Source organism: Heterodontus francisci, chromosome 20 (assembly GCF_036365525.1).
Source record: "Heterodontus francisci isolate sHetFra1 chromosome 20, sHetFra1.hap1, whole genome shotgun sequence".
NCBI lineage: Eukaryota > Metazoa > Chordata > Chondrichthyes > Heterodontiformes > Heterodontidae > Heterodontus > Heterodontus francisci.
Window position 1 is genome coordinate 89,708,309 of NC_090390.1, and position 13,351 is coordinate 89,721,659.

The following is a 13,351-nucleotide window of genomic DNA, read 5'->3' on the forward strand; positions in this document are numbered from 1 at the left end:
TATCAAATGCCTCTTGAAAGTCCATGTACACCACATCAACAGCATTGCTCTCATCAACCCTCTCTGTTACCGCCTCAAAAAACTCCAGCAAGTTAGTTACACATGATTTTCCCTTAAGAAATCCATGCTGACTTTCCTTAATTAACTCGCATTTGCCCATGTGACTGTTGATTTTGTCCCAAATTATTTTTTCTAGAAGTTTTCCTACCGCCGAAGCCAAACTGACTGGCCTATAGTTGCTGGGCTTATCTTTACGCCCTTTTTTGAACAAGGGTGTAATGTTTGCAATTCTCCAGTCCTCTGGCACCACCCCCAAGCCTAAGGAAGACTGAAAAATCATGGCCAGTGCCTCTGCGATTTCCACCTTCACTTCCATCTCATCTGGTCCTGCTACTTTATCCACTTTAAGTACAGACGGCCTATCTAATACGTCCCCTTATCAATTTTAAACCCCTCTAGTGTGTGACTTACCTCCTCTTTTAGTATTACCTGGGTTGCATCTTCTTCCTTGGTAAAGACAGATGCAAAGTATTCATTTAATACCTAAGCTATGCCTCCATGTGTAAATCCCCTTACTGGCCCCACCACTCCTTTTAGCACGCTTTTACCATTTACATGCCTATAGAAAACTTTGGGATTTCCTTTAATGTTAGTTGCCAGTCTCTTTTCATGCTCTCTCTTTGCTTCTCTTATTTGCTTTTTCACTTTCCTTCTGGACCTTCTATATTCAGCCTGGTTCTCAATAGTATTTTCGACCTGACATCTGTAATAAGTACACTTTTTCTTCTTTATGTTAATCACTATCTCTTTTGTCATCCAGGGAGCTCAATTTGTTTGCCCTACTTTTCCCTTTGGAGGAACATACCTTGACTGTGCCCAAACTATCTTTTCTTTGAAAGTAGCCCAATTGTTCATCTACCGGTTTTTCTGCCAGCTTTTGGCTCCAATTTATTTGCCCCAGCTCCAGTCTTACCCCATTGAAGTTGGCTTTCCCCCAGTTAATCATTCTTACTCTAGATTACTCTTTGTCCTTTTCCTTAGTCAGCCTAAACCTTATGATACAATGATCACTATCTCCTAAATGCTCTCCTACTGATACTTGATCCACTTGACCCACCTCATTCCCAAGAACCAGGTCTAGCAGTGCCTCCTTTCTCGTTGGACTAGCAACATACTGTTGTAGAAAATTTTCCTGAACACACTCTAGGAACTCTTGCCCCTCACTGCCCTTTACACTACTACTATCCCAATCTATGTTTGGATAATTAAAGTCCTGCAGTGTAACTACCCTATCATTTTTGCATCTCTCTAATTTCCTTGCAAATTTGTTCCTCTACATCCTTCCCAATAGCTGGTGACCTATAGACAACACCAAGCAATGTAACTGCACCTTTTTTGTTCCTTAGCTCTTGCCAAATTGATTCTGTCCTCGACCCCTCTGGGACATCCTTTTTCTCCAGCACTGCAATGCTCTCCGATTTAATACCACCACCCCTCCCCCCCTTTCCTATCTTTCCTGAACGCCTTATATCCAGGAATATTTAACACCCAGGTCGCTGTCGTCATATTTTTACGTGGCAATCTGCACCTGTACCTCACCAGTCTTATTAACCACACTCCATGCATTCACATAGATGCACATTAACCCTGATTCAGACTTTACTACTTTCTCCCTTACTCTGACCCCACCTAATAACTTACTATTCCCTACTCTAGTGCCATCTATTTCCTCCAGTATTCTGTGCTTCTTGGTATTCCTCTCTAATACTTTCTCCTGGTTCCCACACCCCTGACAAGTTACCAGTTTTGCTTCCCTCCAATCTGAGTTCCCTCTCAGGTTCCCATCCCTCTGACAATTTAGTTTAAACCCTCCGCAACAGCACTAGCAAATCTCCCTGCGAGGATGTTCATCCCAGTCGTGCCAAAATGCAACCTGTCAATCTTGTACTGGTCCCACCTGCCCCAGAACCGGTCCTAATGTCTCAGAAATCTGACTCCATCCCTCTTACACCAGTTTTCCAGCCATGTATTCAATCACTCAGTTCTCCTATTCCTTTGCTCACTTGTACACGGGACTGGGAATAATCCTGAGATTATTGCTTTTGAGGTCCTGCTTTTTAATCTCCTTCCTAGCTCCCTAAAATCTGCTTTCATGACCACATGCCTCTTCCTACCTATGTCATTGGTATCAATGTGGACCACAACCTCTGGCTGTTCACCCTCCCCCAGAAGAATGTCCTGCAGCCGCTCTGTGACATCCTTGACCCTGGCATTAGGGAGGCAACACACCATCCTGGAGTCACGTTTACTGCCACAGAAACACCTGTCTGTTCCCCTAATTAACGAATCCCCCATCACTACTGCTCTTCCACTCTTCTTCCTCTCCTCCTGTACAGCTGAGCCACCTGTGGTGCCACAAACATGGCTCTGACTGCACTCCTCTGAGGAAAGCCCAACTGAACCATACAAGTAGGCTACACCAGCAAAGTAGAAGTGATGGAGAAGTTCATACAGTAGTGCTCAGCACCAGCTCAAGTGAAGGGTAGCACCTCTGACAGTGCAGTACTGAAATGTCTGCCTAGGTTATATGCTGAAATTCTGGGGTGGGGCTTAAACCCATATCTGAGCTGAGGATGATACGGAGTAAAGTTAACACTGAAAATCTGCAAAGTACAGACAACGTTTACACAATGTACATGTCAGAAAACAGTACTGAATAAACACAAATCGGCTGGACTGATCTGGATTTTAGCAATAGACTTGGATTCGGTTGTTATGTCCCATTTATATAGTGATTCAACAACTGGAATTACCTACATTACATTTACCAGTCAATTCTGTTAGTATTTCGATGGTAATATTGTGTTGAGTCATCTCCACGGTTACTAGTCTCTGCCCTGCTACTAAAAAGCCAATCAGAGAAGGAAAAAAGTCAGAGGAAAAGTGATTCTGGCTACTAAGCTCCTGGCTGACATTCCCAAAGTGGTTCTCATTGATCAGAAGCCCACTCGCCACTGGGGATAGTAAGTCACAATCCTAGCAGTAAATATTTCCCCCTGTTTTCGTGACAGTTTCCTGGAACAATACATTGTGGAACTGACTAGGGATAAAGCTATCTTAGGTCTAGTATTGTGTAATGAAGCAGGGTTAATTAGTAATGTCATAGTAAAAGATCCACTGGGAAACAGTGATCATAATTCCATTGAGTTCCATGTTAAATTTGAAAGTGACATGCTCCATTCACAAACAAGAATCTTAAACTTAAACAAAGCCAATGTACATAGGTATGAGGGGAGAACTGCCTAAGGTTAATTGGTAAATAGGCTAAAAAGGTATGCTGGTAAATAAACAGTGGAAAACTTTTAAAGAAACAATTCAAAATGTTCAACAAAAATACATTCCACTGAAAAACAAAAAACTCAGCAAGACCCATCCGTGGCTCACTGAGGAAGTTAAGGATAGTATTAGATTAAAAGAGGCTTACAATGTTTAGTTTAGTTTAGTTGCAGAAAGAAATTAGCAAGTCTGAGGATTGGAAGGGTTTTAGAAACCAGAAAAGGGCCACAAAAAATTGACAAAAAAGGAAAAAATAGAATGAGAGTAAACTAGCCAGAACAATAAAACCAGACTGTAAGAGCTTTTATAAGTAAATAAAAAGGAAGTGAGTAGCTAAAGTAAACGTTGGTCCCTTAGAATCAGAAACAGGAGAAATTATCATGGGGAATCAGGAAATAAGAGGCATTGAACAAATATTTTGTGTCTGTCTTCACGGTAGAAGACATAAGTTTCATACCAGAACTAGACAGTAACTTAGGGGCTAAAAAGTGAGAGGAAATTAATATCAGCAAAGAAAATGTATTGGAGAAACTTAAGTGACTAAAATCTAACAAATCCCCGGGACCTGATGGCGTACACCCTAGAGTTCTAAAAGAGATAGCTGCAGAGATGGTGGAAGCACTATCAATGATTTTTCCAAAATTCCTTAGATTCGGGAACGGTCTCATCAGATTGGAAATTGGCAAACGTTACATCACTTTTCAAGAAAAAGAGGGAGAAAACAGTGAACGACAGGCCAGTTAGCCTAACATCAGTCATTGGGAAAATGCTGTAAACTATTATTCAGGAAGTCTCAACAGTGCACTTCAAAAGCACAGGATGATTAGAACAAATCAACATAGTTTTACGAAAGGGAAATCCTGTTTGAAAAATGTATTGAGTTTTTTGAGGATGTAATTGAAGGGGACCCAGTAGATATAGTATACCTGGATTTCCAAAAGGCATTCGATAAGGTGTCACACAAAAGGTTAATAGGCAAGTGCTCCTGGAGTTGGGGGTAATATATTAGTATGGATAGAGGATTGATTAACAGACAGGAAGCAAACAGCAGGCATAAAAGGGCATTTTCAAGTAAAGGCCTGCTCGGGTCTGCAAAACAAAAAAAACTGACCCAAGCCCAACAAAACCACATTGATCCAAGCCCGACCCAGCCCGAGTCCTTCCACTTTTTCCTGCGCCCGACCCGACCATCGGTTAACTTACCTTCCATTTTTCACTTTGTTGCTGATCTGCACAAGCTTAAAATAACTAACGAAACCACCTTTCTAGTACAAAAATTAAATTAATAGTGGAGCCACTTACCTGTGATAGAGCGTGTCCGACCCTGCCCGAACCCGGAAGTGCAACCCGACACGAACCAGACACGTCGTCAGGTCCGGGTCAGGTAGCAGGCCTTTATTTGCAAGTTGGCAGTTAGGGAATAGTGGAGTGCCGCAAGGATCAGTGCTGGGACCTCAGCTATTTACAATCTATATTAACGACTTGGATGAAGAGACAGAGTAATTTATCCAAGTTTGCTGATAAGAAAGGCAGGTGGAAAGGTAAGCTGTGGGGAGAACTGAGAGGCACTGCAAAGAGATATAGACAGGTTAACTGAGTGGGCAACAAAATGGCAGATCACAGAATAATACAATGCAGAAGAGGCCCATCGGGTTTGCACCGATGCATTAAAGACACCTGACCTGTCTACCTAATCCCATTTGCCAGCACTTGGCCCATAGCCTTGAATGTTATGACGTGCCAAGTGCTCATCCAGGTACTTTTTAAAGGATGTGAGGCAACCTGCCTCTACCACCCTCCCAGGCAGTGCATTCCAGACTGTCATCACCCTCTGGGTAAAAAAAATTGTTCCTCAAATCCCCCTTAAACCTCCTACCCCTCACCTTAAACTTGTGTCCCATAGTAACTGACCCTTCAACTAAGGGGAACAGCTGCTCCCTATCCACCCTGTCCATGCCCCTCCTAATCTTGTACACCTCGATCAGGTCACCCCTCAGTCTTCTCTGCTCCAGCAAAAACAACCCAAGCCTATCCAACCTCTCTTCATAGCTTAAATGTTCCATTCCAGGCAACATCCTGGTGAATCGCCTCTGCACCCCCTCCAATGCAATCACATCCTTCCTATAATGTGGTGACCAGAATTGCACACAGTATTCCAGCTGTGGCGTTACCAAAGTTCTATACAACTCCAACATGACCTCCCTGCTTTTGTAATCTATGCCTCGATTGATAAAGGCAAGTGTCCCATATGCCTTTTTCACCACCCTATTAACCTGCCCTTCTGCCTTTAGGGATCTATGGACAAACACGTCAAGGTCCCTTTGTTCCTCGGAACTTCCCAGTGTCAGGCCATTCATTGAATACTTCCATGTCACATTACTCCTTCCAAAGTGTATCACCTCAAACTTTTCAGGGTTAAATTCCATCTGCCACTTTTCTGCCCATTTGACCATCCCGTCTATATCTTCCTGTAACTCAAGACACTCAACCTCACTGTTAACCACTCGGTCAATCTTTGTGTCATCCACGAACTTACTGATCCTGCCCCCCACATAGTCATCTATGTCATTTATATAAATGACAAACAATAGGGGACCCAGCACAGATCCCTGTGGTACGCCACTGAACACTAGCTTCCAGTCACTAAAACAGCCAGCTGTCATCACTCTCTGTCTCCTACAGTTAAGCCAATTTTGAATCCACCTTGTATCCCATGTGCATTTGCTTTCTTGATAAGTCTCCCATGTGGGACCTTGTCAAAGGCTTTGCTGAAATCCATGTAAACTACATCAACTACACACCTGGTCACATGCTCAAAAAATTCAATCAAATTTGTTAGACATGACCTCCCTCTGACAAAGCTATGCTGACTATTCCTAATCAAATTTGCCTCTCCAAGTGGAGATAGATTGTCTCCTTCAGAATTTTCCCCAATAGTTTCCCTACCACTGACGTGAGACTCACTGGTCTATAGTTCCCTGGCTTATCTCTACAACCTTTCTTAAATAGTGGGACCACATTAGCGGTTCTCCAGTCCTCTGGCACCTCCCCGGTGGCCAGAGAGGAATTAAAAATTTGGGTCAGAGCCCCTGCAGTCTCCACCCTCACCTCCCACAGCATCCTGGGACACAAATCATCCGGACCTGGAGATTTGTCCACTGTTAAGCCTGCCAAAACCTCCAATACCTTGTCACTCCCTATGACAATTTGCTCAAGAACCTCATCGTCTCTCTCTGAGTTCCATATCTACATCCTCATTCTCTTGGGTGAAGACAGATGTGAAGTATTCATTCAACACCCTACCAATGTCCTCTGGCTCCACCCACAAATTTCCCTAATGGGTCCTACTCTTTCCCTGGTTATCCTCTTCCCATTGATATACTTATAGAATATCTTGGGATTTTCCCCACTTTTACCAGCCAGAGCTTTCTCATATTCCCTCTTTACTCTCCTAATTGCTTTAAGCTCCATCCTACACTTTCTGTACTCCACTAATGCTTCATTCCAGATGTAGGGAAGTGTGAAGTTATTCACTTTGGTCACAAGAATAGAAAAGCAGAATTTTTTTTAAAAAGTGTGAAACTTTGAGTGTTGCTGTTCAAAGAGACTTGGGTGTGCCCGTACCAGGAACACAAAAAGTTAGCATGCAGGTACAGCAAGCAATTAGGAAAGCAAATGGCATTTTGGCCTTTATTGCAAAGGGATTGGAGTACAGGAATAAGTATTGCTACAATTGTGCAGGGTTTTGGTGAGACCACATCTGGAGTACTGTTTGCAGTTTTGGTCTCCAAATTTAAGGAAGGATATATTTGCATTGGAGGTGGTACAACGACTGAGATGAGGAGAAATTACTTCACTCAAAGGGTTGTGGATGCTCCATCGTTGAATACATTTAAGGCTGGGATAGACAGATTTTTGATCTCTTGGGAAAATCAAGGGATGTGGCGAGCGGACAGGAAAGTGGAGTTAAAGCCCAAGATCAGTCACAATTGTATTATATGGCGAAGCAGGCTCAAAGTGGCATATGGTCTACTCCTGCTCCTATTTCTTGAGTTCAGTATAAGTCCAGGAAGAGACTGATTGTTCTTTCTGTATTAGCAATGGTTGGATCAACTCAAGATGCCCAGACTCGCTTCAGGGATCTGATGCAGCACAACAAGTTGGTGGAACTGAGCCGAACCCAGGCCGAGGATATCGCTAGCCTGAGAAACGAGTTGGAGAGGCAACGCATGAAAACCTTTCCAGTCCTGGCTGAAATAGAGCAATATACCTACAATTAAAAGTACTGGTTTTCCTCTTCTCTTGATGTCTTTGGAATAAAATGCACACCAGAAAGTTAAAGTTTAGTTTTCTATCAAAGACTTAACATTAATCTCGACAATTCATAATCATTTGGCTATTGGTTTAATTAAAAATTTGTATTCATTAAAGATGTTTTGTTTTGCTCAGATTGTACAGCATTGACTGAGTCTTTCCTGGGAGAAGGATGCATCACCTGATGTACTCTTCCTGTTCACTCCACCCCACCCATACAAAACATTTCTATATAATACAAAAGCAACTGCTTGGATTAGTGTGATGAAAGGTGCTGAAATGTTAACCGTTTCTCTCCCTACATATGCTCCCTGACCTGTTTATTTCCAGCATTCTCTGCTTCTATTTCAGATCCACAGTATCTCACTTTTCTATATAACACAAGCACACTGCCCCAATAATTTTAAATCACCTTAATCGCACATTTAATCATGTGATGAAGGAAGCTAAATTGAACTGCAGTCTAGATGAGTTTGTGGAAAAAGGCCGAACATTCAATGTCTCCATCCAACTTTAGATTCTGGTTAGCTCTGCTGGGGTTATATTTTCTCCACTGCAGCAAGTGCTGTTGGCTGGGATTGTATGTGGTAACTGGTTATTGGGTAACGTAACTTGAATCCCAGCACCGAGGGATGGGAATTACACGGAGCTATTTGTACTGCTGCTGCCACAATGAGTACCTGAGCGATCTTCTCCAGCCACGTATCCCAGTCCACACTCAGGCTCAGAATCACTGTTGCTCTCCCGCTCCCTTCACTCCACCAATGGCATTCCTGCCCTCTGACTTCCTATTTATCTTTGCCTGCAAAAGCCTCCTAAAAATATTACTTTTCCTTAATTCCTCTTTTGCTGCTAGATACCCACCTCACCCTCCTATAAAGCACTCATGCATTCTTTTGGCTGAGAAACACTACTTGCTATTAATTGTTCAAGCCTTGAACATTTCAGGACAGCATGGCGTGGGAAAGGAACAAGCAACGTGCCACCTTCTCTACCTGCTGGCCAATTAAAGTGGTACCAGTGATGGCTGGAGAGGGGTGCATGGGCCCATGCTGCTGCACCCTTCCACAGTAGAAAAAACATGGCAGCAATGCAACTTCAGGAATTTAAAAAAAAAACAAAGACACACAATATAACCCAGTGGAGCAAAGTCTTTACAATAAAACAATGTCTTGTAGTGGCAGGAAGCTACTGGCTGCAAGGTAAAGAAATGGCTAACTATTGTAGTGAAAGAGGCTGCTGATTCTCAGCATAAGAGTGATCTCATGCATCCGTGAAGTCCTCCTCAAGCCTGTTGTAATGCAGGAGTCTATCCTCCACCGCCAAGCTGTCTATGAGCTGGGTCAGAGTTGGTTTGGAATCAGTGGAAAGGGCCACTTGGAGCTCATACAGCAAGGTCTGGCTACTCTTCCTCCATTTCTCTATCAGAGACCCCAGTTGTGCCAAGTTATTCTGTAGAGAAAAAAAAATCAAATGGGCATTGTTGGTCAGTTATTGGGAATACACATAGTCAGAATTAAGTGGGTACACACCACAGCCTGAGATTTAATGTATAACCATTTAATCTTGTCCAAAACACACAGCAGACTTCAAGTGAGTGTAGAATAGATTTGGGAAGCAGAGGGACAGAAGTAATTTCTCAGCTGTATTTCCTCCTTCAGTTGGGAGTGAGATTAGGCGCAGCACAGATCCATCTTATGTTGACATCCTCCAGTTTTAGTGCTAGATTACAATGAGGCCTGAAGTTACCGCACCAGGATTCAGCTAATACCCACATCATGTGCATGTGCTAAATTTCAACTTCAATACCACCCATTTTAACTTTGTCTGCTCACTCAGACTGAGTTCTAAATGGGTCTTGAATCCAGTATTGTGGCTGAATCCAAACTTCACTGTGCAGTACCATAAATCCTTGGTTAAGGAGGTCTTACTAAACTGCCATTGTCCCCAGAGACCTTCAATACTATCCAAGCATAGGGATTTAAACATGTTACAGAACACAGGGTAAAAATTGAGAGGGAGGAGGCATTGGAAAGGCTGGCTGTGCTCAGGGTGAATGACTTGCATCCCAGGTCGCTAAAGGAAGTGGGAGTGGAGATAGTGGAAAGGCTTGCCATAATCTTCCATAGATAAGGAGGTGCCAAAGGAATGAAGAGTGGCAAATGTGACACCCTTATTCAAGAAAGGGTGTAAGGACACAGTTCTAGCAACTACTGGCCAGTTAGTTTAACATCAGTGGTGGGTAAGGTTTTGGAAACAATAATTAAGGGGGGCAAAAAAATCAAAAGGCACTTGGAGAGGTTTGAGTTAAGTAAGGCGAGCTAGCACGGATTTGTAAAAGGCAGATCATGCTTAACTAATCTAACTGAATTTTTTAATGAAGTAACAGAGAAGGTTGATGAAGGGAATGTGGTGGATGTTGTCTCTGTGGATTTTAAGAAAATGTTTGATAAATAACCACATAAAAGGCTGTTAACAAAATTGAGGCTCATAGAATAGGAGGGTCAGTGTCCAATTGGATAAAAAATTGGCTTAAGGACAGAAAACAGCGAGTTGTGATAGATGGCTATTTTTCAGACTGGAGGATGGTAGACAGCGGTGCTCCCCAAGGGTCAGTGCTAAGACCACTGCTTTATTTTGCTATATTCCAAGATCCAAGTGTTACGACCAGGTGAGGAAGGGGTCTCAGGCTCACCTTATGCCCCTTCTCTGATTTGAGCGCAACAGGGTTGCGATGATTGAACTTACCACCTCAGTGAGCACTTGCTCCTGTTGTTCCTATAATTGCAAATTAACAAGACAGGTATAAGTTTATTATCCTTAACACTCTAAACTGGTTTAAAATTAGTAAAATATGTTACGCATCCATGCCCATATTCACACAAAAGCCACACACATACACACACACAAATAGATAAGAAGGAAAAAATAGAGTAGCGTCTGTAATAAATGGAATTTAAATACAGTTCAGCAGTCCCAGTGTTCTTAGTTGAAATTGTAGTCCTGAAGTCCTGGCTGGGCCATGTGCACTGTTTGGGCTTGCTTCTCAGGCTCCAGAAGGGGTTTTGCTCCTGGTATCCTAGTTGGTTGTGGTGGTCTGCAGCTGCAGCTTCTCTGAATCTTTACAAGAGAGATGCACAAGCAGTCACGTGACATGACCACCTCTATTTTAATGAGGTTCTTCTGGAATTTTCTCGAATTCAAGGTTCTCCCCTCAGACTGTCCCGACATATTTGGTGGGGGAGTTGGCTCTTTCAAAGTCAATGGGCGTCGATGGCTCAACGACCACATTGATCAGGTTTCTCAGGTAATTGAATCAGAGAGCATCCCATTGTTCTGGCTAGGCTGAGTCGATCATGTTCGTCTCCAGTCTAATGCTTTGGTGTTTCAAATGCAAATGATCGTGGCCATTTTGGCTGTGAACTGTTCTTTTTAATAAGTTATTTCTAATAATTTCCAGTAAAAGTCGTAAGCAAAGTTCCAATCGATGAAATTAATATTTCCCATTTGGCATGTGGGGTTTTCAGAACACAAGCCATTTGTATACAGAGAGCAGAATTTCGAAATTTGCTGATGATACCAAACTTGGAGTGGCAAACAGTAAGGATGATACAAACCCCTGCAAAAGGATATAGATAGGATAGAACGGCAGACAAGCGGCAGATGGAATTTAATACAGAGTAATGCGAGGTGATGCAATACAGAATTAATGGCGCAGCTCTACAGAGTGTGCAGAAACAAAAGGGACTTGGAGATGCGCGTGCATCGATCTTTGAAGGTGGCAGGAGATACTGGGAGAGTGGTTAACAAAGTATATGGGATCTTGGGCTTCATGCATACAGGCAGAATACAAAAATAGGGAAGTTATGCTGAAACTTTATAATGCTCTGGTTAGACACCGACGAGAGTATTGTGTCCAATTCTGGTCACCACACTTTAGGAAGCATGTGAAGGTCCAGAAGAGATTTTCCAGAATGGTTCCAAGGATGGGGGATTTTAGTTAAAAGGTTAGGTTGGAGAAGCTGAGGTTGTTTTCCTTGGAGCAAAAGAAAGAGATTATGGGGAGATTTTACAGAAGTATACAAAATGATTTGGATAGGGTAAAAAGAAGAGTGGTTCCCATTAGGTGATGATACAAGGATTAAGGCACACAGAGTTAAAGTTTTGGGCAAGAGAAACAGAGGGGTGATGTGAGGAAGAATTTTTTTATATAACAGTGAGTGGTAATGACCTGGAACTCGCTGCCTACGAGGGTGGTGGAAGCAGAGATGATCAATAATTTCAAAAGGAAATTGGATGGCCACTTGAGGGAAATAAACTTGCAGGGCTGAGTAGCTTGCTCTACAGAGATCCCACATGGACTCGATGGGCCAAATGACCTCCTCCTATGCCATTACGACTATCTTTCCCACTAGTTGGTGGCCAATAGAATACACCCAGTAGCATAATGGTACCTCTATGGTTTCTCAGCTCTATCCAATTAGATTCTGTCCTTGATCTTTCTAACACATATTCTCTCTCCAGCACTGTAATATTCTCCTGCCAACCCTCCTCCTTTCTTTCCTTCCTTAACACTTTGTATCCAGGAATATTTAGTACCCAGTCCTGCCCTTTTTTGACCCAGATCTCTGTAGAGCTACATCATATTCCCACTTGGCTATCTGTGCCTGCAGCTCAACAACCTTATTTACTCCGTGCATACATGCACAGTAAGCCTAATTTAGATTTTATTACATTCCCTCTTACTCTGATCCCACCTATTACTTTACTATTTCTTATTCTAGTACGATCTGTCCCTCCTAATTTTTTGTGCACCTTGTTTTTCCTCTCTAAGGTATCCTCCTAGTTTCTATACCCCTGCCAAATTAGATTTAAACCCTCTGCAACAGCACTATAGCAAACCACCCAGCATGGACATTGGTCCTGGTTCCATTCAAATGCAACTCATCCAGCCTGTACAGGTCCCATCTCTGCCAAAACCAGTCCCAATGTCCCAGAAATCTAAGGCTCTCCCTCCTGCACCATCTTTCCAGCCACACATTCATCTGCTTTACCCTCCTATACTTGCTAATATGTGGCACTGGGAGTAAACTGGAGATTGCTATCTTTGAAGTCATTGAAACATAGAAAATAGGAGCAGGAGTAGGCCATTCGAGTATGCTCTGCCATTCATTATGATCATGGCTGATCATCCAACTCAGTAACCTGTTCCCGCTTTTACCCCATACCCTTTGATCCGTTTAGACCCAAGAGCTATATCTAACTCCTTCTTGAAAACATACAATGTTTTGGCCTCAACTGCTTTCTGTGGTAGCGAATTCCACAGGCTCACCACTCTCTGGGTGAAGAAATTTCTCCTCATCTCAGTCCTGAAAGGTTTACCCCATATCCTTAGACTATGACCCCTGGTTCTGGACTCCCCCACCATCGGGAACATCCTTCCTGCAACTACCCGGTCAAGTCCTGTTAGAATTTTATATGTTTTATTAGATTCCCCCCTCACTCTTCTGAACTCCAGCGAATATGATCCTAACCGACTCAATCTCTCCTCATACGTCAGTCCTGCCATCCCAGGAATCAGTCTGGTAAACCTTCGCTGCACTCCCTCTATAGCAAGAACATTCTTCCTCAGATAAGGAGACCAAAACTGCACACAATATTCCAGGTGTGGCCTCACCAAGGCCCTGTATAATTGCAGCAA

The 13,351-nt window shown here is 42.9% G+C and overlaps 2 protein-coding genes across 5 annotated transcripts in view; one reads left to right on the top strand and one right to left on the bottom strand.

Annotated features, from left to right (window-relative positions):
• The window catches only part of cfap43 (cilia and flagella associated protein 43), a 293,334-nt gene extending 285,548 nt beyond the window's left edge, over positions 1–7,786 (top strand). For all 3 annotated transcript variants that reach the window (XM_068053204.1, XM_068053205.1, XM_068053206.1), the window contains one exon: positions 7,435–7,786. In XM_068053204.1, the coding sequence (XP_067909305.1) occupies positions 7,435–7,616 (182 nt within the window). In that variant the 3' untranslated portion in view covers positions 7,617–7,786. The remainder of the gene's footprint in view (positions 1–7,434) is intronic.
• Positions 7,054–13,351, bottom strand: part of sfr1 (SWI5-dependent homologous recombination repair protein 1) — a 32,396-nt gene continuing 26,098 nt past the window's right edge. For both annotated transcript variants that reach the window (XM_068053220.1, XM_068053219.1), the window contains exon 4: positions 7,054–9,102. In XM_068053220.1, coding sequence (XP_067909321.1) covers positions 8,914–9,102 — 189 coding nt within the window. In that variant the 3' untranslated portion in view covers positions 7,054–8,913. The remainder of the gene's footprint in view (positions 9,103–13,351) is intronic.